The sequence below is a fragment of the Hippoglossus stenolepis genome, chromosome 6, assembly GCF_022539355.2.
Source record: "Hippoglossus stenolepis isolate QCI-W04-F060 chromosome 6, HSTE1.2, whole genome shotgun sequence".
NCBI classification, from domain to species: domain Eukaryota; kingdom Metazoa; phylum Chordata; class Actinopteri; order Pleuronectiformes; family Pleuronectidae; genus Hippoglossus; species Hippoglossus stenolepis.
In genome coordinates, this window is record NC_061488.1 from 12,145,844 (window position 1) to 12,173,059 (window position 27,216).

The 27,216-nt window shown below is 40.4% G+C and overlaps 1 protein-coding gene across 1 annotated transcript in view; it reads left to right on the plus strand.

The window, feature by feature from the left end:
* The window catches only part of LOC118110499 (chemokine-like protein TAFA-3), a 78,893-nt gene that overhangs the window by 30,869 nt on the left and 20,808 nt on the right, over positions 1-27,216 (plus strand). Inside the window, exon 2 of the mRNA XM_035158284.1 lies at positions 6,412-6,512. Coding sequence (XP_035014175.1) covers positions 6,413-6,512 — 100 coding nt within the window. The 5' untranslated portion in view covers position 6,412. The remainder of the gene's footprint in view (positions 1-6,411; positions 6,513-27,216) is intronic.

Genomic DNA, 27,216 nt, shown 5'->3' on the forward strand with positions numbered 1-27,216 from the left:
AGACCATTTTCTGCGTAACCAGCTGTGTTTTTTGTGTGTGTGTTGCTGGGATGTGGGTGGAATGTGAGCTCCAGTCCTATGAAACCTTGCGTATAAATGATAAATAAGTGATAAATAAGTACGAATGGACAAATTCAACAGAGCGAGCATTTTAAGAGGACCAACCTTCCTCCGCCTGTAGTTCTGTGAGGCTGTGAAGCTGCTAATGTTAGCGAAAAAGCTAACATGCTAATGCTTACCAGATCATTTTACCCATATACATGCACCATCTTAGTTTAGCAACTAATTTGAAGGCACACACTTACATTTCTTCCACAATTGTATATGCAAGCCTCATGATGACCCTACAGGAAACATCAGCGGCTCAAAAGTAGAATACATCGTCTCATAACCATGAATTTCAGAATAAAATTTGATGCCAGTTCATCCAAAGTGTAGGACTGAAGGACATTGTCATCCCTAGAGCCTCGCTGACGTAGCTTGGCTAAAAACAAATCCAAATAAGTCAGTTGAGTATTTTCCTTAGATCAAACTACCCAGTTGGCAGAGAAGTGTGCAGCTCCAGTACATTCAGATCCATAAATAAACTACTGCAGTTTCATCCACTGAGTGATGAGGAAAAAAGTTTAGCATATTAACCACCTTTTACATGAATTGAAAAAGTCACTGCTCACTGCTAATTTTACTGTCAAAACACCCAATGTCATTACTAAACAAATAATTCCTGAACTCAGTTACTGACAGGTTGTTCACATGCTCTCACCAATATTTGTCATCCACTTTTGACGTGTTTGAAATAGCACTTCTCTGCCCTTGTTTCCTTCCCTCTCCTTCATCCTTGTACCATTATCGTATTCTTCACTTCCCTTCCATGCACTCATCTCATTACCTTTTATCTTTCCTTTCTATCATCTCTGTGTCCTTTCCATTCCTCTTTGTTGCCTCTTGATGATGGAGATGTTATCTTCCATTTTATTTTGATATTATGACTGTGAGTATCCTGATGACCTTAGGTGTGGTACTACTTCACTGAAACAGTCATCTCCTTGTGAAATTCTCACAATGAATATAATACATATATTTGATACTATCCACTATTTTGTGCAAATGGCCAAGTCAGACTCAAACTCATATACTCTGACTCATCATATTAAATTTATAAAAGAACATCATCTGCATATTGGCATATTCTTTCCCAATAATTCCGGTAACAAATCAGAGACACGAGATCAATATTTCTAGTATTTTACTTTATACGTTTACCAGTTAAATTCAGTCATAGTTATATATATTTTTTCAACCCACAATGAGGGTTAGTATCAAAGCAAGTCTTCACACCAGAGCACTTATACACATTACATCGAGGTTACTGGGACTGTCCCCATATTGTCTTTGCACTAACTCAGGTATAAAGTGTCTGAAACAGCAGCAGCGTCAAATTAATTCTTGAAAACAGAGAGTAGTCTGTCAACTTCAATTTTTAAGGCAGCAGGGAAACTTGAAGATGAATCAGGTCAAAGGTTTGACAGTCTCTTTACTATCAAAAAATCCATTCAACCAAATTGTTGATCCATTTACTTTATCCTCCTTTTCAACTGGTCTTGGTGTAGTTACTCAAACAGACCAAATGAAATGAGCAAACGTACTGCAGTTCATTGTACTTGAACCAGTGGGAGTAAAAACACCCTGAACATGGCCTGTATTGCAGTGGTTCAACCTGCTGCCTCAGAACAATTTATTCTCGAAAATGTCTTCACTGACTTGGATTAATTTTCAATATTAAAAAAGACCCACTTTCAGTTTTTCTGGACATAGGATAATGTGGTGAAAATATATATCTTCTGGTAGCGAAATCACTTCACGCTAATTGCCACAGTGACTAATGTAGGCAGTACAGGCACCCCATTTTCCAAATGGCGGATATCTCAGGGAATGGAAACTCCTTGAATATTAATGTATTTCCACTACATTTTTCTCCTCTACCGTTGGGAGCTCAACCAGAGCTCATATGCCCGTGAGATGTCTGTCCGGCTTTAGCTAAGATACATACAAACACACACGCCTACGCGCGCACGCACAAAGACAGACTGGAGATATGGCGGGGAAGCTGATCAGCCGTGTGGAGCGGGGAGGGCACTCCAATGGGACTAATTAAAGTTATGGAACAGACTGCAGAACTCATCGGAGACCACCACTCTTTCTCTAACTCTATCTCTCCCTCCTCTCGCTCTTTGTTTCTCTTATACTCCTCTGTGTTTGCTTAATGAAAGCTACATCATCCAGGGTCATGGGATGCAATGCTGCTTTCTTACCACAATTCATGCCGGTAAATAGGATCAAAGGTGCTAAGGAATTTCTAGGTGAAGCAGCTGCTGGAAACACCTTCACAACACATGTGCATACAGATGTTGGACACAATCGGGTGTTAAAAAACATAGCCCGGATTATCCAGCATTTTTGGTTTATCTTATATATAAAAACGGCTGTTGTTTGTGACTTTGTACTAAGGGGTGTGTGTGTTTGTGTGTGTGCATGCGTGTGTGTGTGACATGAATCACCATCAGCTGCTGATTTTGATACTGATGGAAAATCAAGCTTTTTAGCTCCGATCGATCAGAACCCTGTGTTCCTGAGCAGTATCTCTCTCTCTCGCTCTCTCTCTCTCTCACACACACACACACCTGCCTCCACTCCCCGCCTTCCCCTTGTTCCCCCTCTCTTTTTTGGCTCCTCTCTGAATCCATTTCTATGTCACACACCCACTGATCCTGCGGCAGACAGACCAAACCACCAGCCATAATGAAGTGGCACTGCATCATCACAAACACTGCTTTGTGTTTAAATGATGTGGAGAGGAAGTGGGCAGCATCTCCACTTTGTCTCCTAATTATTTACAACAAGCGGAGCATAGGTGAGGAGAGGAGGAAGGGGGTAGAGACGAGAGGAGACAATAAAGCATATACATGTATGACTGTGTGTGTGTGTGTGTGTGTGCGTGCATGCGTGCGTGCGTGTGTGTGTGTGTGTGTTTGTGCGTGCGTGCGTGCGTGCGTGCGTGCCTCCTAACCAGAGAAAGCCTTGGCTCAGCCTGCCTGGCTTTGCAGCTTCTCCCAGCTCTAGAAATGCCAGGCAACATGACTCACACACCCTGCTCAGGGCTAAACACACACAACCTCATGGCAAAAGTGCTCACACACATACACAAATGCACGCACATATATATGCACAAGTAAACACATCACCACATACTCAGACCCGACCAGGTTTGCATATAATCTTGTGTGCAATGAGCTAAACTGCACAAACCAAACCTAGAAAGTTTGGTTTGTTTAATGTTCATCATCACATCTGCTCAGAATAATTTAACAATTATCTTTTTTTCTTTGTTTCTTCACCTATGTTGGCCTGTTTGAAGAGAAAATTAACCACTATAAAAAGCATTTAGTGAGTCACTCAACATTAAATCAGTGGTTTCAGTTCATGATCAATTTCTGACTAATATCGATCATTTGATGCTGGTCCCAGTGTATTTTTTCCAAAGTAAACTGAATAATGTGGACAAGTGCAAGATCACATCACGTTCACTCCAATCTGGACAAAACCTCACATGAAAGAACCATATAAAAACATAATTCATCCTTTATGTGTGTGTGGGTGGGTGAAGAGTTTGGGGCAGCAACAACACTGAGGATGTGCAGAAAAAGAGTAGAAGCAGTAAGTTTACAAAGTGAAGGGAAAATACTTTTATGTTAAGTGAACGTGTTCAAACTGAAAGTTCTTCTTCACGGTGTATCTCACACATTAGCTTTTGTTTTGCTAGTCTCCTGCAGTTACTTCTTCACACTTACACTAACTTCACATCCAGTGCACGCACGCACGCACACACCATGCACACACACACACAGATTCATACACATATACACTTTATTGTCACATTTCATCTTTTCTTCCATTCGTCTCTTTATGGTCTCCTCTCCCTATATCCTCTCCCATCGTCCTCCTCCGCTGACTTCCATTCATTAAATCATTACACAGCCTAACCCTGCACCTAACCATTACCATGAACAATTCATGCCTAACCCTAAGCTTGACCTAACCCCAATTCCCATCTTACCCCTAACATTAAGTAGGACCTGCATTATGTTTTGCCTAGTTAATACTTGGCTTTGGTTTGCTGGAAAAGGCTCGAAAGAGGTAACAGAAAACATGCTCACACACATACTTGCATTTAACCCTCAAACGGCCCTTGGAAAAATTGAGGACTCGCCAAAATGTCCTCTCTTTCATATGCGGTAATATGGGGTCTAGACTCAACTTTGCTTACAAAACACACTTTCTCCGGTGGAGAGAGAAACTTATACTAAGTGCTCAGAAAATAAAGTGCTTCAAACACATCAGCCCTGTGCATCACTTGTAAACACCTACCACGTCTTGACATAGAGAGGGAGACACACAACACAGCATCTGTATGTTGTGTTGTGTGTTTACTTTGTCATTGTCTGCATCATCCACAGAAAAATATAAGAAGACAATAAAACTCATTATAAAACTATATTGCTTACTAATAATGAAACATAACTCATTTTTATTAGAAAGTTTCCATTATGTTTTTATTACAAAGATTATTGCTTTGTGTGTGTGTTCTCTGCAGCCAACCAGCAGAGCAAAGCTTTGTACTGCCTCGGTCTGGACTGAAATATTATTCACTCAACAGATGCCGTCTATTTGTAGCTATGAAAAATACATACACAGTAGTTAATCAATGGAAAGGCAGTGTTGTGTAGACTATTAACAGAAGTTGGATCATTTCCTTTTTTGAAGCTGTTTCCCTTTTGGCTGCCAAGACAGAGAATTAAACACAACTTTCCAAATTTACAAGCCACCGTAGTCCTCTCCTGGTCTTCATCGCTGCCATCCCTCTGTTTATTTCTCCTCGTCTTTACTTCTCTCCCTCTCTGTGTCTCTCACTGTCTCTCCTTCTGTTTGGATGTGTTTGCAGTAAACAATAATTTTGCCTGTGTAAATATATTTTTCTTTGGCAACGCAGAGAGGCACCAGGATGAGTCTGTGAATGCTGGTTGTGTCTATATGTTTTACGGTTATCTTAGAAGGTTGTGTAAAGTTTCTGGCAGTGGTGTACAGTGGTTTTTATATATAGGCAGCAGAGCTGCAGATTACCCCCCCCATCAACCCCTAAAAACTGATTTCAACCATCTGCGTGTGATATATCACGTTTACAAGAACATGTCACCGTGACCTTGACCTTTTATCATCAAAATCTAGTCATTTTATCTCTGAGTCTAAGTGATCATTTGTGCCAAATTTGAAAACACTCCCTTGTGTTCTGAGCCGTTGTGTTTACAAACATAAAAATATGATTTGCAAGGTTATAGTGACCTTCACCTTTGTCCACCAATTTATCACTAGTTAATCCAAATGAACATTTGTAACAAATGTGAAGAAAGGATGTTGTGGTAATTGACGTTGTCACTGGGGTCACCTCACAACAGCCAGAGACAAACCAGTTGCTTTTCAGCATCTTTTTATTTATAACACCGAGCAAACAAAAATTCAAAAACTCAACTTAAACTTGCCAGCAATTTCTGCTGGCGTCTCGGCTTTGCAGCTCAGCTCAGCTCAGTCTCTCTTCACGTCTCTTAGTGTGTCTCTTGTCTCTCTTCCATGTTTCTCCCTGTGGCAGCTCTCCTGCTGCCTTTTTAATCCAGGGAGAGTTGATTGGCCAACTACTCTCATCTGTGCCAATCAACTCTGTTGATTGGAATGTTTGTACTAAATTTGAAGAAATTTCTTCAAGGTGTCCTTGAGATATCGTGTTCATAACAATTGGACAACCCGAAAAACATAATGCTTGCAGCCACTGGCTGTTGCTGGTGTGGAGGTATACAAATTTACCCTTTGACCTGATAATGATGGAAAATCAGAGCATCACTAAAACTATTCATCCTGAGGGGAACATGGATGTGTGCACTCAAGGTAAATTCAGTCAATAGTTGCTGAGATAATCCACTCATATAAACCTCACAGAGGCACTAAGGTAAATGTATCAACCTAAGCCGTAGTAGTCAAGATATATTTCATGTGAGAATAAAAACTTTGACCTCCTAATAGAACAAGAGGAAAAGTCAGTGGATCACCAAAGTCTTTTAGATGAATCTTCAAGGGACTATGAATGCACTATTTAATAAACATTTCAGTCTGTATCAACGTGACAGAAAGGCTGACATTGCCAACAACCATGCTAGTGGCATTAAAAAGACAGTAGGTGGGTAATATATGCATGTAGCTTCAACCAGCAGTTGAAAAACATCATGCAGTGCACAGCACATTATAGTAATTTAGTTTAAGTTTGTTCTCTAATTGAGTATATGTGTTTCTGTTTCTTTCTGGCAGAATGCGGGAACGGGGCCCTTGCATTTGTGGAGTAGGTGTATGGAGTCTACTGCTGTCCCTCTGTCTGGCCTCCCTGACACATGCACACCGGAGCCACACAGGTAGGTACAAGTATGTGTTAATGTCCGCTCATGCGTGTGTATACAGTACATATTCCTGCGTGTGGTTCCACGTTTCAGTGCAGCATTCACAGTATTGGATCTATCCCAGATTACCACTGCAGGCAGTCTCTGCAGCCAATTTCTTTTCACATGTTGTAAAGTTGGAGTGAATAGGCCGTGTGCGACCCGAGGGAATGCAAGGGTCGGATTCACAGTGAAATATGAGTCCACAGAGGCAGGTCACCAGGAAGAACACACACAAAAAAGTTATTTAATAAAAGGAAGAGGAATAAGAGTAATCCAACAGAGAAAGGTCTTCTAAGTTCTGAGACTTTCACGTCTTTGCAGTCCCATCAGGGTGGGGCGACACTTTGAAATTGTCTGTACTTCACAGCACAGACAGCAAGCAGTGAGCCTTATGTGGCATAATCACTAGCATGATTGAGCCCTGAGGCCTCTTTCTGGTTCACAGTTCATTTCTCATGTGAAGGTTGGGTATCTTTGCCTCTCTGGTTAACAATGATCACCTGAGTGAGACACTGAAAATTGCCAACGTCTGGAAAAAAAGCTTAGAGAGAACAGGGTACCTGCTCCGTGCATATGAGAGCTATTTCAGTCCTGCTGTTCAGGTATTAACCTACATGTGGTGGGAATATGAAAATGGACATCTACTTGATGTGTCCCTTTGTGAAGGTGATTAGAGTTACTTTTGTACTAAATTGCATTTTACTTGCGAAATGCACTTAAAAATGTCCAGCCCTATATAGATTCATGCTAAGTTTAATCATGAGTTGTAAGATGATTAGCTCCATCCAACCTACCTACATGGGGTTTTTACTTTAACGTTAAATAGGTGTGGATCTTGTGGTTATGCTATTTTGATGGCTGCAGTTTATGAAATGTTGAATTGAATTACATTATGAATCAGCTTCATATGACAAATCAGGTCAGTAAAGGCGAAACACATGTCGACACCAATGCTAACAGGCTGTACAGCTGTACTTAGCGAAATGCAAATATAGGGATAACAAGATGCTGATCTTTTATAGTATAACAGGCTTATGGAAACTGACAAACCGACCAATAGTAGGTCGGTAGTAAGTCTAAATAAACAGAAATATATCAAATATAGTAGGAGTTGGGCAGGGTCTTGGGGCTGATACTCGGGGGGGTAAACTGCCCATTCCCCAGTTCAGTTGGCTCGGGCCTGGGCAGGAGAGGTTTGCAGGCACATATTGAGGAGATTTACACTGATTGTCGACTGTGTAGCCTTCCATTGGGCTTGTAACTCAAGTTGCATTTACCTTCTATTCCACTTCCTGTCTGTTATCACTATTTTAAAAAATTCACTTCACTATAAGAAACAACAGAAAATTAGAAGCTATGATGAAGATTTGAACTGTATGTCATTTATCATTGTTTTTTGGCATCGTCATTGAAGGGAAGCTAATTTATTGGTGATTGAACGCGTGTAAATGTTTCCTACTAACACTGCAGTATTTCAATGCATATCGGGCTTGGAGCTGTCCAAGGCATTTGTGATTGGTTTAAAGACATTTACAATCAAGTCAAAGCGTCTTCCCTCTACACCAGAATGAATTGGGGAAGCCAGACCAGCACTAACACATTGCTGTGAAAGTAGAACCACCCTGGGTCTGATCTTGGTCCTGAATGAGAGTTGTTGAGGTCGGTGCTTTTTAGGTGAAGCAAAGGAGTTTATATTGAGTCTGTGTGTGTTAACCAGAGCCAGTGGAGGTGTCATTAGATTACACACGTTATATCAGATAATGTGTTCATGTCAACGGGGGTGGATAAAATCAATCTGCTATTGATTCATGAAAGCAGAACCTAAAGTGTTGATTGCATAGGCACCAAATGAACACCAAGAGCTGTGCAGTCCTCCTCCGATTCTGGACTCGTGTGATACTAAAGATCTTTGGAGCTCCACAGGTTTCAAAATCAAGCTTATGTTAAATACATTTTATTTCAAGGCTGCTCCTAAAGATTCGTGGGGCAAAGAACGTACCAAGGCAGGGATGTGACTAACATGATAACAAAACATATCCGACAAAAAAAATGTATTCACAATGACAAGACACACCTGAGGATAAAACCAAGAAGTGACATTAGGGGATTTTGTGTTTGGTTTGGCTACATATGATAAGCAACGATGGCTTGAAAATGTTAAGCTCTGCCTTTGGCTTTCATGCCGACCTTGTGGCGTGCACCAGCTGCCCTTCATCTGAACCGGGCTCCTTTGTTTGTCATTGTTGTTACTGTGTGTCTCACGTCACTGATGCCAAAGATATTTATACTGCAGTCAGTGTACTGTACTGTGTGTCTCAATATCTGCTTTGTACGACTATTCCATTAGCAGATGACCGAAGGGGGAAATGATTGATGAGTTTTTTCTTTGACGCTTTAAAAAGAATGCAGTGTCTAAGACGGCCTGAAAAATTACCATAATGTTATCACTTTGTGGAGACTCTATATTGTTTTATGTGAGTTCATGTATATGTACAGTAAACGACAGCTTTATGAGTGTGTGTGTGTGTGTGCGTGTGTGTACGTTTGACTCTGCCGTTGTCTGGCTGCCAGACATTATCTCCTCCTCTCACAGAGCGTTTCTTGACAAGGCAAGGGCAAACATTTTCATAAATGGCAGGATGGTGAAAAGACATGGAGAAAGGGAAGACGCGCTTCCTTATTGTGGTGCATCACTGGGCTTTCAATGAAGTGCTGAGGTCTGCACAAAGCCATGAAAACACTGAAAACATCAGGTGAGAGAGATGAGAAGCAAAGTCACATAGCAGCTGCAGCTTTGTGTCACTGAGGATTCTGTCGTAGTTATTTTATTATACCCTCCCCCGAAGCCAACTCTATCTCCTAAAGATTACATTTACACAGAACTTATATGCAAATATGTGTTGTAGCTGTAATGAAGACATGTTGTTTATTTCCTTTTTTGGCAAGTTGCAACAATGTTGAAACTAAATTCATCAGTAAAATGATTTCAGACTGCACTGCAATAACCATGTGTACTACCTACTCTAATGTTTAGGCACTCACAGCATTTGGTTACGGTTAAGGAAAGATCATGGTTGAAGACGACAGCAACTAAAACCATAATCTTTCCCGGATCTTAACCAGCATGTTTTTATTTTGACTCTGGCCTCTGCTGTGACAGTCGAATGTGTTGTATGCCTGCTATAGCCCCAACTTCCTCCTTGCAAATTTGGGGTTTGGCGCTTATTTTAGCTCTATTCTTTGGATCTCAGATTAAGGAGCCAATTAGAATTGTGGGGACCAAATGCTGGACCCTGTTGGAGCAGAAAGGGAGCTTACACAGTACACCTACCTTGTTTGGTCCGGACCTTTGGACTTTTCAGTCAAAATAACAGGTGTAAAAGATGCCTCTGTCCAGACCAACAGACCAAAACGTTGCTCAACCCAGAGAGGTGATCTCAGCTTGGATCAAAAGAACAATTGTTTGGATCATTTGCAATGTGAAAAATCATATTTTAATAGCTTGGACATGCAGAGCATTTGCAGGAAGTTGAGAAAGCATTAAACAACTGGACAAGAAAAAGAAGTGGCTTCCGGGAATGCTTGTAATTTTCAACTCTGATGATGTATAGGACACTCATTCTGCTGATAATACCATAATTAAGTGAACAGGTTTATTTATTTTCTCCATTAAAAAAAAACCCTACTTGTTTATATGTATTACATTTTTTCAAATTAAATGCATATTTGTAAATACAATAGGGGATATGAAAACACACCAACGTCAGACTCACCTGTCTACAAACCAATCTGTGTCAAGTATAGGCAGATGCAGCCCAGTTGGTGATGATGACAGGACATACGTATGTCATACAAGTCTTTAGTCTGCTCCCTAAATTGCAACGTGAAACCAAAACTCAATCAATCCAATCAATCAAATTTTATTTGTCTAGAAACCTCAGAGAGAGCCACATGTGAGGGATCCCTCTCCCAGGACGGACAGAAGTGCAGTAGATGCCGCGTGTAACTGAGAAGATCAACAAAATAACAGTATTTACAACATTGATTAGGTGAAACAGTTTGTAACATAATGGAAAAGTGTGTCAATGTTAAAAGTATTGTACATAAGAGGCGTATTGTATGTCAAGCAGTCTTATTGTAATCATAGTCAACGATCAGCTGCCACCACGATCAGGATCCACCACCACAATCAAAACTCACAGGATCAAATGTAAAAAAATGAATCGAAGACATGGACCTTGGTTCAGACCATAGTCCAGACTCTCAGGTGTGAAAACCCTGTAAGACTCAGGACTTGGATAGTCCATTCAGTTGGTTCCATTGGGGTTTGAGTATGGCACTCGGGAATAATGCATTTGTTAATGAAGAGTCCCCACAAAGAAGGTGTACAAGGGTATGTGTGTGTGTATGTATGTGTGTGTGTGGACATGTGTAGCAACTGCGTGCTGCTGTTAATGGGTCATTGATTGTAGAGTAAGTTGTAATCAGGGAGTTACAGTGTTATCCAGTTGCAGGTTGTCTGAGTGGGAAAAAACAGACGAGTAATCAGATAATTACTGAATACAATCCCTTAGGTCACTTCAAGGTTGAGGCTTTCACTCAGACACACACATACGCATTCACTAACACACACACACACACACACACACACACACACACACACACACACACACACACACACACACACACACACACACACACACACACACACACACACACACACACACACACACACACACAGGCAATTAAAGAAAAACTGATTATAATGGGTGGAGGGGCTAAAGACATTCAGTTCTGAGTTAAACTTTTCTGTACTATGTAGATGAGGTAAAACCAAAGATAATGAGCATGTGCATCTACATCATGAATATGAAGTTATAAAAATGTACATAAACACTTTAGTTTTATTCTAAAAAGTGATAGATGGCTTGCAGCTGTAAACACGAAGACACGAATGGTATGACTAGATGAGCATGCTGCTGTTTATGGGATGTGATGAGCCCTGGTTTCTGGCTCTGGTCATCATGAAGTGAATTTCATAGCATCTATGACAGAAACAGACTGAAAACAGAAACTGATCTGAGCTCAGTACGTGTTTGCTGACCAGGTGTTATCTCTTGTTACATGAGGTGAAGCTATGGGAGTTGACTGATCAGTGTGCACACTCTACTTCAGCCAGCCAGCTGTCTGCTGCTATAAGCATGAGGTCATGTCCAGAAACACAAACAGCTGGAGAAAATTCATTAGTGTTCAGACTGGTGGGCTCTGCCTGTGCTGAAACTAACTAACTCTTAACTTAGTAGAAGCATGTGGTACAGACATGGGTACATGGGAAAACTGTTTTAAATGAACAAGAAATCATTAAAAGATAAGATGCCTTAAACATGATATAGTTCTCCTGCATCTTGCAGGGGGAAAAAAATGATTAAAATTGTGACCCATCCCAAGGCTTGAAAGAGATTTTATTATTCACTCTAGCACTAATGTGAGTGTGTGTGTGTGTGTGAGTGTGTGTGTTGTTGCCACCAGTATGTGCTGACAAGACAGCTGTGGTGATGAGAATAGTCAAGATGGCTAAGAAGTAGCAAAAGAGGTCTCAGCGTGTGTGTGTGTGTGTGTGTGTGTGTGTGTGTGTAAGTGTGTGTGTGTGTGTGTGTGTGTGTGTGTGTGTGTGTGTGTGTGTGTGTAAGTGTGTGTGAACTTGTGTGCGTGCCTTCCTAGCTCCTGCTCACCTTCTATTCTACAGATTTTTATCTCTCTGGCCAGAACAGAAAAAAGCTGCCTCTCCTTTGCTGTTGCAGCCTCTCCATCTGTTAAATCATCCATCTTCCTGTCTTTTTCTCTTAGTCACATGCTTTACTATACACATCACAGCAGAACTGTGAGAAAATTACGGGCTTTAAACCTTAGACCATCGAGCTCTAACACTCTTAGTGGACTGCAGATCTCCTGCAATGAAGAGATCTTATTTGCAAGTCTCGGCCTTGGTGAAGTGTCTCAGCGGCTTTGCCAATAGTCTTGGAGAAACCGCTTGGCTTGGATTTTGAAGTTAAGCGGAACAGCAATTATGCTGATCACTTCACCACACACTGTCGAGTCATTGATTCTCAGTCCATACGCTGCAATCTCCATACATCGCCACTGATTAGAAGCCCCTAAGAACTTAACTTGCTCTGAATGACATTCTGTCTGCCGAGAAGGGGGAATGGAGAAGTAAGACAAAGACATATATGGATGCTGAGATGCATGTGCTAAACTGCTCTCACACAAGCTCAGAGGGACATGTGCATCCAGTCAGGCACACAGACAGGCCTGCAGTAAATGCACACACAAACACACGCACACACACACGCACACACACTAACATGCATGCACACTCAAAGAGGCTCTCTAATGTGATGTGCAGAGACAGGCTGTCTGCCCTCCTTAGAGGCTGCTCCACAGTAAAGCTGCACTCCATGCTTGGTGTACAACATGGCTCCATATGGCTTGTGAAAAATTAAAGCGGAAAATTACAAATGTGAAAGTTTTCATGCTAAGAAACAAACCAGCTTTCCCTAACACTTTTAATTCGCAGGTCAATAGATGGAGCGATGGTGTACATGCTCATGAATGTGAGATAGACCAAGAGACCAAATTAATGAAATTAGCAAATTATTATTCATTACAGGCAAGATTGCAATTTATTGTCATTTAGTCATTCATTATGGATAGACCAAGATAGGTTCATATCACGCCTAATGTTTTACGTTGAATGCCAAGGTTCATTGTTAATGCAGACAAGCAGGGTGCCCTTTATGGAAGCAGAAAGTGGTGGATGCGGCTCTAGCTCGTCTGATTTACCTCCAGGAGACTGGAACTAACGTGTAATTAATGTTATAGTAACCACAGTCTTTCATAATATCTTTTTACAATATTGAAAAAAGTGACATAGCGATAGAGAACAAGAACTATAAGAAAAAGTCTTTATTTCACTATTCCTTTAGGAGGTATTGCAGCAAATGCATGAACTCAATAAAACACCAGATGATTACATTTACTTTCAAAAAGGAAAGACCTGATCTGAGGGGGACCCAAGAACAGCTAGATCCAAAAAGACTAGACGATAATTAAACCTGATCCTAAGTGCAGGCGACCAGAATAGAAGGAACACAAACACATAATGAACTAACAGATAGTTTGATCAGTTAACAAGCAGATACTGTGTAAAAGGGCAGCAAGGTAAAAATAAAAATAAAAGATTTAAGTCATAGAAACTAAAACGATTCATTCATAGGCTTCAAAGACAAATTCATATAATTTATACAAAGTGGACCCGTGAAGACTTCTGCCCCGAGGTGCCCTGGTGTGCTGCAAGATTTAGGTGATATCAAGCTAATATTAACTACGTTTTATGTTACATTCCCAAAACCCTTAATACAGCTGAGCAATAAATAAAAAATGACCATATTAAAAGGCGAGCTAAGTATGAAAACCACAGCACGCCACCATTGGTTAAAGAAGGTTTATATGCCGTGCTATGGAATGTGGAAAACATGACACAAAAAGGTAGTTTCATCTTCTGAGCAGGTCAAAACATGTTAGAAAATGAACATTTAGCACATTTTTGCTCATTGTCGGATTAAAATACATCTTTTTTTGTGATACTGATATTCACAGAAGATGGCATTTGCCCCATTGCCTTAAAGCGACCAAGATACCTGTTAATTATGATCTATCCGTTTGCTCATCATTATGGCTGCTACATAGGCCCATGGCTGTCTCTGCCTCTTTTCTCTCCCTCGCTCTACTTGAATTGGTGCTGTTGACAAAATCCAAAGAACGACATTTGCATATACTCACCTTCCTAATCAGCGTGTCCTTGGTAACGCACATGTTTTAACCATGATCTATTCAGTTATTAAGGTGCCAGGAGTGTATTTGTTAACTGGCAACAGGCACTCTGGCCTTTTGAAGTCTATCACAGGATAATCTTGTGTGACACCCAATGCCAGTGAATGTCGTGTATATGTATAACCTTTAAGGACCAGCCATGTGCTGTGCATGAGATGGGCTCATGATCAAAAGGTATCGGTGCATTGTTGGCTTCGATCGACTGTGTCTTCATGGAGCAGACATCTCAGTGTAATAGAATCACAAACTAAAGCTGCCAACATTGCACCATTAAAATAAATAAAAACTTCTCTCAAACAGATTCAATAAAAATTGATTGTCATTTTCATAAATTGAGAATTTATTACAGGTCCGTTGAAGCCTGTCTATGTTTCTAGTGTTATCTAGGTGCATCTGATAAACTGGCAAGTGAGTGTTTGTGTTACAGCAATCAATTTTAATTGGTACTTCGGTCTTCTCTGATCAGGTATCTGACAAATACGGTAATAACTGTTTTTAATATCATAACAGCAGTGAGATGGTAATTAAATGGTGATGATTAGATGGTTTTATACAATAATAAACTATTAATGGGATTACAATCACAGTTTGAATAAGTAATGCAATAGAAAAGACAGTTCAGCTTGTCAGACATTTCACTTAAAGCAAATGTGTCAATCTTCATGGTGGAGCTATGCTGGATCATCAAAGTCTGTAGAATTCATCCTCTGAGGGCCATGAATGAATGTGAGATGGGCCTGCGTCTGATGTCGGTTCGTTGTTAATTCAGTTATTGTATTAGCAAGTGTATTGAAAAAAGGTACTAATGTCATTACGGCATTTGGCAAAATGAACATCCTCTTCATCTAAATATATCATTATGCAAGCAATCATCAAGTCCTAACTGTCCACCAAATGTTCCCATTGCAAACGATCCAAACTATGGTCCATTTGATCGGAACCAAGACCACCTCTTTAGGTCTGACTTAATTTTGGTGCATTGGTCTGGACTGTGGTCTGATCCAGACCAAGCAAGGTGGGTGTGAAAGCTCCCTAAGAGATGCTGTGTAAGTTCAGTCTGAACCAAAGTCAAGCAACAGCCAGCATTGCCATCTCTCGAGCCACAACACTAAAGCCGATAAAAATGGTGATGGAACTTGTATTCTTTATATAAACACACAAACAGGGAGAATTCTTCAGAGAAACCTGCAACCACAGCATTTTATTGACAAACATTTGATCCTTCAATTTTCCTCAAGTGTACAGATATGAGAAACCTGAGGACAGAAATAGCACAAAACGCCGACATAAAGAGTTGAACTCTCAAGGTAAGGAGAGAGAAAAAAGAAGAAAAAAAACTTTACAGTATGAGTCTGGGTGCTATGGTCACTGATTATGTGGTTGTACTAATTTGTGTAAATGGAGAGTTTCCTCTGGCTGCACAGAGAGATTACCTCATTGGGGCCCTCTCATTGCATTCATTAGTGCTAATCGTTACCTGTTAGCTCACCAGCCAACCCAGCATTGACCCAGCCTGGAACATCTCTATGGTTTCTTAAGCAGAACCAAAGCCCCTATCGACTCTCTGCCTTTGGTTAAGCCACTATATGCAGCTGTGATGGTAGGAGATGAAGTGTGGATTAACATTATGGCAAGAGAGCTACAGTGAGATCTTATTAAAATATGAATCATTAATTAGACTTGATTGGAGTTTTTATAAGTCATAAAGTAATCTCATTTCAATTATATCCTTGTATCTGATGGTCTCGCTCCTCTGGCGTTCTGCGACCACTCTATTCCTCTCCTTTGCCCTTTGTTTCATATTCTCTCTTTCTTCCTCTTCCCAAGTTTTACTTTATTTCACAGCTATTAAACCAGGAAATTTCAATCAGGTAGCACAGCGTGAATTTCTGCAGGGGCAGGAGAGAAAGAGTGAACTTTTATTTAATGTAGCCGTTCTTTCTTTTCTCCTCTCCACCTCCATCTCGTTTCTCTTTTCTTCCGCAGCTGAACTCAACCTTGGCTCTTTATAGTTTATGATTCAATTTCCAATTTGTCCTCCAGAGGTATTTGCCTGGTGGGTGGCGCAGTGGTTTTGTTCTTATGTGTTTGTACAATATTCGCCGTTAGTATTCATAGGAACACAGTCTTACGGATACATGCATTTGAATTTCCAATTCTGTGTCTGCAATTCTTTTGGCTTTATTTTACATGAAAGTCACACTGAGATGGGAATCGCCCTTTCAAGTAAGCTCTTGACAAGCAAGGAGAGATGTGCTGAAATATGTATAACCAATACATACCATTTTCTTTCATTAGAGTCAAGGAGTTTACTTTAGGACTTGAAGGTTGTTGGTTAATCTCATGTTCTCAGACAAAAAATAACTACACAATGTGTGCACAAGTGTTCTACTAATTCTACCAACAAATACAAGTGTTCCCCTCTTTCTCTTTCATGGCCCCCTTTGTGCCTGTTTTTCAGGGTGAACATTTTAAAGGTCTCGACCTTACTATGTAAAGTGCCTTGAGATAATGGATATTATGATTTTGCTCTATACAAATAAAATTGAATTGTGCTGCATGAATGTTCTAGGCATGGGATCATTTCACTGCCCCCTGAATTTTCTGGGAATGTTCCTGTTGTCGCATCAGACCCTCACAGTCTCCTGCTGAATTCTTCATGAGTTAGAGGCAAACTCTGGACAGAGACAATAAGCTAATATCCCTGTTTTTATTTGAATGAATAACCTCTTTTGATTAAAAAAAACACACAATTATGAATGACTTCTGAGCTCTGTTTTGTTGAATGTGCAGAAATCAGCACAATATTGACAGTTGTAGTCTTGATGCAAAAAAGAAGAAAGAAATTTATTTATTTTTAACTGTTCAGGGCGGTGAGGGTCTGGAGCCAATCCCATCATGCTTTGGTCAATATGTCCTTGTCTTTGGACAGTGGAAAGAAACCATAACACCAAGGAGCACTTTACAAAGACTATTAGCAGAGCTATATTCTTATTTGCGTAGTTAAGAATTAACACTGAAAAACACGACTCCCTGAATGTTGGTCTATAATTTCAAACAGCCAAGCTCAGAGCACATCAAAGCGATTTGCTCGGCCTCCTCGGGGCCTATTTGCCCCCGTTTTCCCTCCCCTCTCATTCTCCATGTACACTGTTTATGATTTACAGTCTCTGGAGACTCTGCAAATGACCAGATGTTTGGAAAGGAAACAAATGCGTTACCTTTTGAACCATAAGGATATTACAGAAAGGCTTTCGGGAGAAGCAAGGATCCATCCCATGCAATGCGTACCAGGAATTAGATTAAAGCTTTGATATTGTGTATCAAAACCCAGCAACCACCCTCACCACATATTTTAGTTGCATGTCTACGGTTCCCTGGTGTTTGCAGGTCTTCTCTTGGCTGGGTCTGAAGTAGAATAACCTCTTTCCAGAGTTTTCCCAGTAGAGCAGGCACACTTGAAGCAATGTGAATAATGAATGCAGCATACACATCCAAGGAGCTTCACATGTGTTGTTACCATCATATGTGTCGGCTGAAAAGCTGTGGCCGTACATGTTTACGCTGTCGTTTCCCAAAACAATCCATTAGCAGCAGACCCTCAGTCATGTTTCCATTAGGTTCATGCAGAGATAATGGACCACCTGTTACAGTCTTTGTTGACAGCCTTTTATAGGATGTTTTGTCGTTTCATTGTGGCGCAGTCTTCTCCTTTGTCAGTGAAGGCTGATCAACAGAATATTTACTCCTCCCCAGTCAACGCCCCTGATTGTGTGCCTGTGTTTTAGCCTAGTATTCCCAATCCTCAGCTGGTCCCTGGTTCCAGTCACCAATTACAAGCCTGACTGTACGATCGCTCAAGCTGCTTCATGAAATTGCCAGTGGTGGCTGTAATCAGAGCGGTGCAATTAGGCAGTGCGCTAATTTTTGTTTTATTCAGCCACTGTAGTAACCTATTGGGCATTTGGTAGAGCTAAATGGATTTCCATCTGTTTGATTCTGGGTTTTTGGCATCATGCACAGCCCTTTGACTCCATTTACACCTTGTATTAAAATATGTTTTCTATCCAGATTAGCCTTGGACATGATTATAACCTGATTATATTTACAACCGTCAACAACATGCATCTCTAGTGTCCACACTTAGATCTAATTAAGATCTGATCAGTCTGTCCAGCTCATGTCACATTCTCCTCTCGTGGTTGCAGGTCCAAACTTACAGTCAACGACATGTAGATAGGGAGAGTAGAAGATGTTAGCCATCTGTGAAGCTGTGTTACTGTGTCTGCTTGGTCATGTTCACGATATACTTGTGTCTCGATTTATGTGATGACTGAGGGGACATTGTAGCTGCTGCTACATTGGCAATGAATGTGTTCTCCTAATCTGTACTTTCATGTGGTCAAGCTGATGATATCTGATTCAAAACACATTTTAATGTATGGTGTAAATTCTGTATTTGCTCCCCACCTCAACTGACTCTCTTTCATTCTTTCATTTAACAGCTAAATCAAGGGCTTGCAACTTCTTTTTGTGGGTGTGTTAAAGAACTAGAATGGCACTTAGTAGAGCGCATACCTCCACTAAGGCCCAACATTCCCCTTATGAAACCAGTATTTAACTAGATCTTTCACTAGATCTGGGTTTTTATATTTGGATCTGCACCAACTCTACACATTCATAGACATCAATCCTTCTGTTTTTCATTAGTTTGTTTGCTTAATCCTGCTAAAAAACAAACAAACAAATACACAAATACAAAAACATAACCTCCTTGGCTGAGGTAATAAATTACTTTGGTTGTCAGCCAACACTGGCAGTTGCAGCTGCCCTTATTCTTGAACACTTACAGGGTTGTGCCACCATCACGATTACAATAGAGCCACCGATATGGGAGCAATTTGTTACACAGTAAAGATTAATCATGAACAAACCAGTTGTTGTTTGAATACTTTCCAAAAAATGTGTTATACTGAAAAATGAAACGAGTCGAAGCAAAACTTTGACAAAAAGAGGACCTAATACACAATACATGGAAAACTGACATGAAAAATATGACTTGGGGATTTTTTGTTACTTGGTGAAGCATTGTGAACAATCCCTGGCAGAATTTGGTGGATTAAAAGTGCCTCTATTGTGGTCGGTTTCATACTATTGTTGATAAAGTAAACAGTATCTATATGACTGAGCCTTTGTGTGTGTGTGCACACTGTGGGGAGCAGCTTTAGTATTCGTGACGGCAGCTCCGGAGCCATGCACTGATGGATGGGATGCTCTTACTTTACTGATGTACTGTGATCAATGCTGATGCAAGGAAAGAGTATTGGAGAGTGAGAGAGAGAGACAGACAGAGAGGGGGAGAGAGAGAGAGAGGCAATGTGCTGCCTCTGCAAATCGCTCTCTCTCTCTCCGTCTCTCACTTCCACTGTCTCCCTCTCTCTCTCTGTCTTTTTGCATGAATCCTCTCCTCTCACGGTGAGTTTCCCACTCTGTTGATCCTGCCAGTATCTGCATATGCTGCACTCTCAACAACATCATCGCCTTAACTAATATGACAGTGTCTCCGTGAGAAGCATATGCTGCAGAGGGCAACTTTCAGCGGATTACTAGATTATAGATTAAGTACAGAAAGTTGAGTGTGTGGTTAAACGTGTGTGTGTGTGTGTATGCACATCCCTTTCTAGCACAGGTCTTAAAAAAATTAACAGGATACAAACAGCATGTTTGTCTAACTGTCCAGCCTGGCCTCTCATGTTGCCTAAATGTGGTTAAGAGGCTTTTATTTTTAGTCTTTTGCTGTTGTGAGTTAAATAAAACAGCAGTAATGCAGCTTCACTAATCCTCTCACACAACTAATCCTAGCAGAACACCACTGTAAATACTCTGTGGGCTGCATTAAAGCACAAATCACTCAATCCCTCACTGAGTGTTTATTTTGGTTCAGATTAATAGAAATTCTCCCATTTTTTAATCTACAAGAGAGATGTCCCCGGAAATAACTGGGCTTCCTTGTGGACTTTTGATATTTTCTGCATGATATTTGTGTATGTGTGCTTTTTTATACATTTATTTATCAGTATTTTTGTACTGAAGAAAGAGAGACTGCTTGCTTGAGATGGAGAGTCATAGAAGTGCATCGAGATTCAGTGGCAATGACACTGTAGATGGCATTGATTGTTAGACTGTGTATGATGCATCATCTAGGAAGATGATAATGATTTGCATTCCTACCAAAGTGATCATGACATTTTGTCTCCATCTGATCTTCATGTCTCACCTCATTTACTGAGAGCCTCATCTCCATCGTTACCTAAAACAACACTGAACTAATATATCAAAGCAAAGTGACTTTCTCCTTGACTCATGTTGAGGTGTTTGCAAACTTTTCTACAAAAATGTAATTACGAGGACATGCCAAGTAACAAGGTAACCTAATTAATCATAAAATGCCTCCTTAATAATTAAGAAGAACCAGTTGCCTCTTAAATATTTGATCAAGTAGTTGTTCTTGTGGAATTTAAATTAGAGGTACAACTTGAAACTACAAAAGAAAATCACTGTCAGGATTATGTGCTTTTGCTTTCAACCAAAAATCCTGAGGTTAGTTAACAGTGACTTACATGTATGTGTAAATAAAAAGGTTGTCAGGGAGAATATGCAGCCGAGTGCTAAACAGACAACAGAGATGCCGGAATCATTGCTCAGAGCTTTTCCCTGAAGCTCCCGAAGCAGTGTGTGCAGAGTGTACTGCATGTACCTTACTGTAAGTCTGTTGCTAAGAAAAGTGAAGAACCTGTAAAATATGCATCAGATAAATAAGTGTTTGTTTGTATTTTTTTTATCTCAAAATGAAACTGCCACAGGCTTCTTTAATATCTCCTGTGGTGGGTCTAAAGTGAATTATACATGCCGCCTGAAGCAAATATTGCTTTGCTGCCACAACTTAGGTGTGCTTTACTTTAACAAGAAAAAAAAAAATATGTGGGACTGTGCTTGTGAGCAGAAGGGATATGCAAAAAGGAAAGTCGTTTGGGAAACGTCCTGCCCCTTAAGAAGGCTGCACTCACATGGGTGTTAGTCTGTGGATACGACCTCTGTTAGGTGCTGGGCAGTGCTGTGCTACAATTACAAAATCATCCCACTGTGGCCTTTAAATGTCCCATACACCCACACTGGTGTTTTCAAGTAGCCTGGCTAATTAGACCTCCAGACTCAAACAAGAATGATAAACATGTAATTTGTTCTGCCTTCACGGATGCAACAAGCTCAGTGAAAAAGTGAAGGAGATGTCAATTCACAGCAGTTTAATCATGCATACACACAAAAGGTGTGATTCTTAGACTATATATACAGATAGCTGACCCATCTCCACTTCCTCTCACTATCAAGAAATGAAGCCAAAATGTCCAGGATATGAATGCTGCCCCCTCGCCCATTTGGAGCCAGACTCTGCCCAGTATTAGAGAACGGGAGCTGATACAGACCAATTGTAAGTCAGACTGTCAATCATAACATTTCATGATGTTTTTATCAAACAACAAACTCAAATGACAGAAGTCATCTTTAAAAAAACATGTATTTGATGTGGACGACGTTGACTTTTTGATTTCGACCTTGTCCCATCCACCAACGTGGAGGAGGCAAGGTTTATGAACTCTACAATTCTGCTTCACTTTTAGGGAGCAGTCATGTCGTCCATCTTTATATACAGTCTATGGTCTGATCAGGCAACATGTGAAAATGTTTTTATGTTCATGAGAAGAGTCCATTTAATGCCCCCTCCTGTGGTTTTCATAACCTTGGACATTGGAATCTTCTGAAAACTCACAGGTTAGGACGTGTTTGTTTTTTGAAATGACAGCGGCCATGGAAGGTCTTTTTCCGTGAGAAGTTAAGTCAACATATTTAGATTTAAGCCATATGGAGGTTTGCTTGGAAATCTTATTTTACATACATAAATATTGATATTCCTAACAACCTCATTTGTTCCTTCTGTGATTCAGCCTTTACATTTATTGCATTAGATCACCCACCTGCTGGTTGGCTAAACTGTTATCCTATTTGGCATGTAGGGGGCTCACATTATATCATTAATAGAGTCAATTTTGTCGTCAACTAGCAGCATAACGTGTTCACAACCCCCCCTTCGTGACCACAAGCTCATGAGCTCCATTTGAAGGCAACTTGTGATGTGAAGAGGATTTTAATCAGACATTTTGACTGGTTACAGTAGAGAAGGAGCAATTGTTCCTTCTTACATTAACAACGTCTCTGTTTTATTCAATACACTCAGTAATATATTTATTTTTAAAACACCTCTTCTTCTCCTTCTGTGACATGTTGAAATGTCTTCTGTTAAAAGGCCTATAGGAAGAGGAGGTGCTCTGTCATGGACAAATTAAACAGTTAATGAATCTCTCCTGATATATTGCCCCAACGGTGGCAGGCGTACAGGACCTTGGTCGTACTTGTAACAATTATACTGGTACTGGTGTCCTGGTTTATTTAAGCCCAAAAAATGCTTGGTTAGGTTTAGGAAAAGATCATAGTTTGGATTAAAGTAAAGTCCTCCCTTTTAAGATTAGAGAATGTTTATTGTCATGGTTACAATTATACAAGTGCTGTTATGATTGTGGAACGTTCACAAGTAAAAGAAACAACATGGACACAGGAAACGAGCAAATGTGTCCTGTCTGAAATTCTTGTGTTTTGTTGGTCAATCTATCCCGACCTCCACCTAACGAGGACTTTATCGCTCTTTATAGTACGTCACCGGACTAACACCTTTGCTGCTGTGATATTGACTATGGCCACTACAGGGCCTGTAAAAATATGGGTCGTAATGAGCTGCACAGATGTTTTTCTTTTACAAGAGGACACTCACAAATTTAGAGGAGCCATCATAATGAAAGTTAAATGCTTTTGGACATCGGTTACAACCTAAACAATGAAGGACAAAAACTGTGAATGGTCTTCTTTTTTTTTTATTGACACCTAAATAAAAATCTTATATTAATGTAACCAGGCTAGCGGTAAAACGTGAGTTGGATTTTTTTAAATCAAAAGCTGAAATGAACTGACAAGAGTCATGGCACTGAGCAAATGGCTCTTCAGACAGCGTGATTTTAAAAGTCGCAGCAGACAGACTCGGAGCTTAGGTTTATCCTGCTGTGTACTAATAGCTCAACTGTGGTGGTTCTTCAGTTTCCTTTCCCACAGAGTCCTAACAGAGATTAATCATCTATCTGAAACAAAAAGGTTGCCTTAAAATATGGGTGGTAATGTGCTGCAGCACAGATGCCCTATGTTTTATTTTCATTTTATTTTACCAGAGGAAAGCCTCAATGAGGCAATTTAAAAGGAAACATCTGTGTGGTTATAATGGCAGCTACATGATACAGAGGTCCAACACTGATGGACAAAACCCCCAAAAATATTAGTGAACAGGGACACATTTTTGCTTTATTGACTCTGACCCCTAAAAAGTCAATGTAACAAGGCCAGCCGTGAAATGTGAACTGTCAACGGGTTTAAAAGGAGCAAAGATATTTTTTAATCAAAAGCTGAACTGAAGTAGCAAGAGTAATGGCACTGAGCAAGTGGCTCTTCAGACACATTGTTTTCAGTGGGATTTTAAAAGTCGCAGCAGACAAACTCGGAGCTTAGGTTTATCCTGCTGTGTACTAATAGCTCAACTATGGTGGTTCTTCAGTTTCCTTCCCACAGAGTCCTAACAGAGATTAATCATCCCTCCAAAACAAACTCTCCACTTCTTTCACTCCATTTACAGTCAGAACGGGCTGCGCCTTTTCTCCTCCTCCTCCTCCCCCTCCTCCTCTCTCCTCTTACAGCCTTCATCTCCCCTCCCTCTCTCTTCTCATCTTTTCACCTCTGGCTCTGCTACCAGCCAGTTTCAGACTCACCAGGGTTTCCCTTTCATTCGGTAGTGAAGGATGGGATGAGAGACCGAGAGCGGCAAGAGAGGAGAGGAGTGGAAAGATGTAATGCTCTGTCCTGATGAATGCAGTTAGAGAGAAAGTGCTGACACAATGGAAGAGAGGCTTAAAGAAGAGATGAGCTTAGTGCACCAATCACAGAGCTAATCAGATCACCCGTCAATGTTCACTGGCCATTGAAGGTGTTTAAACGATATGTATAAACCATCAACATCATTTTTACCTGATAAATACCTTGTGTAATTAGGTTCCAACATCTTTTAGGGTAAACAGTTTTTGTTTCTACGTTCAGAAAGTAAAATAATTCAAACTTAGATGGCTCGCATCTTCCATTTTGGTCTGCACCTCTGCACTTTTCAGTTTAGCCCGAACTAAAATAATGGTCCAAACTAAAATAAAGGTCTGGACCAACTGACCGGAATTTTATTTGACTAAAAGAAGTGATCTCAGTTCAGATCAAACTTTTGTTGATTGTTTGCACTTTCGACCAATTGTAGGAAGTTGACACAGCCACAACAATAGAAGAATAAAAAGAAGAGGCTTGCGGATTGCTTGCAGACTTCACCTCCGGTGACATAATGTTTGGACAATGAGGATGTTCATTTTGCTGGTATTATTATTATTATTAATAATAATAATAGAGAAAAGTACTAAGCAACTCCAAAACACCAGAAAAGGACAACATATTAAAATATGATCTCTGGGTTTTTAATGAGTAATCCACGATGAATTCATCAGTGTTAAGAACAACCAAAGCGCATTAGTACAATAGAGGAAGTTGGTTTAACAGTGGGTTGTGGGTATTTTCAGCAGAGGGTCTGATAAAGTCTGCAGCTCTTCAGTTCAGTTCCATTTAAAATACTTGATTTGTTCCTCAAGGAGCAATTTGAGGGGAAAGTGAGTTTGCAAACAAAGTGCACAGTGACAATTAAGTAAACACATAAAAACAATCTAAAATGAGAAATAGATGAAATATACAATAATTTATAACAGTGGCAATTACATAGGTGGCCAACACCACAAAGGCACATATTGTGTTCAAATAGAGCATTAATTGGTTTATACACAAGATAAACACACTGGTTCTAGTACTGTGGTTGTTCACAAGTCTAATGGCTAGTGGAGTAAAAGCAGATTTACTTTTATTTGTTTTGCATGCTTGTACTGTACAATGGATTCCTGATGACATGAGCTTTAAGTATTCATAAAGGTCATGTGTGGGGTCATTATTATTGTTTATGTATTTTTAAGGAATTGTTGAGTATTAGGCTGAAGGGATTTTGTGTTTTGCCTTTGACTTTAGAGATGAAGTTTGTAACAACCTTCTTGTCCTTTTAACAAACAAAAGAAAAAACACCAATTAACTGGAAATCTTACCTCCAGTCAAAGAGAAACAAAACATTGTTCTGTTCTAAAAAAGCTGTATTTCACACACAGTGCCGTGCAAATGCTGCTGGGCCTATTTTTCAGAATCGCATCAGACACAGTTCCCAAGGATTTGTAGATCTTTATCTAACCTCTTTATCGCAGCTTCAGATTCTTTCCCTGTTCCCTTTTTTCTAAATGATCACCTGAAAAAAATGTCTGCGTAGAAAGTATCCAATCCCACCAGGGAAGGGACACTGCAGAAACCATTCATGCATCACTGTCCAACAGGCTAGAATCTGGAACTGATTGTGTGTTCCTCTGCAGTCACTTACACATGGTTTTCCTCATGGTAAATTACAAGTTGGTGAAGCACAGCTCATATGAGAGCTTCCGTTGAACGTTCACCACAGCTGAATACAAAAGATGCATGCAGATGTGTTTCAGCTGAGCCAGTGAATCAATTGATCACAATGATACCGTTGGAGTGAGTTTATTTTGGTTTGAAATGTCACAGTTATGACATGGAGCCCTTTAAGAGATCAGACACACCCGCTGCGTTCGGTAAGATTAGAATCTGACGTCAGGAAACTGAGGCAGCTCATTTCTTCATTCATCATTTATCATAGTCATCTGTAGGCCGACAAGCATGTGTCCACCAGTGCAATGTGTCTGTATATTTGTGGGTTACAATGGAATGTGTATTTTCAATGATAGTTTTCCCTTTGACAATTTAAAATCCTCTCTAATGTATCTTCATCCTTTGTGCCAATGCTTATCAACAATAAAATAATCTATTGTTTCCGCAGAACACCCATTTATTGACTCAAAATTTTGATAAACAAGCTCCAGACAAGCTTTGAACATCAGACATACATGGTTTGCAGATGACAGCAGCAGTGAGTTGTGAGCTGTGCGCTAACTGGTCTTGTGTGGTGTAACATATGGGACTGTCCAGTCTTTCACAGAGAGTAAACAGGTTGATAGCACACCATTTATCTAGATCTGCGAAACGACACCTCAACAACACTGTGACATACACAACAACCATAACTCACACGCGGGCACGCACAAACACACGGCAACCTGTTCAAGTGAAATACGCAGAGCTTGACGTTTACGAGAGTCCGTCCTTATTCCTCTGACAGGGAGAGAATTCAGACAGAATGAAATCCTCATCAACATGGCCGCTGTGCTATAGATCTCTCCTCTCAGTTTGCTGACTGACAAAGCCAAAACTGGGGGTGGGAGGGGTGGAGGTGTTTGGACTAAACGCAATCATTGTGTTTCTGTCTCGATACTGGTTTGCCAGAGTGACGGGGAGAAGGAGAAAGAGAGACCGAGGAAGAAAGAGACAGACACCACATATGGAAAGGGGCTGGCATGGCTCTGAGCACAACAATGCACATTAGAAACCGCTGCAGATTGGGAAAGAAGATGCAAACAGTCCCATGTACTGGACA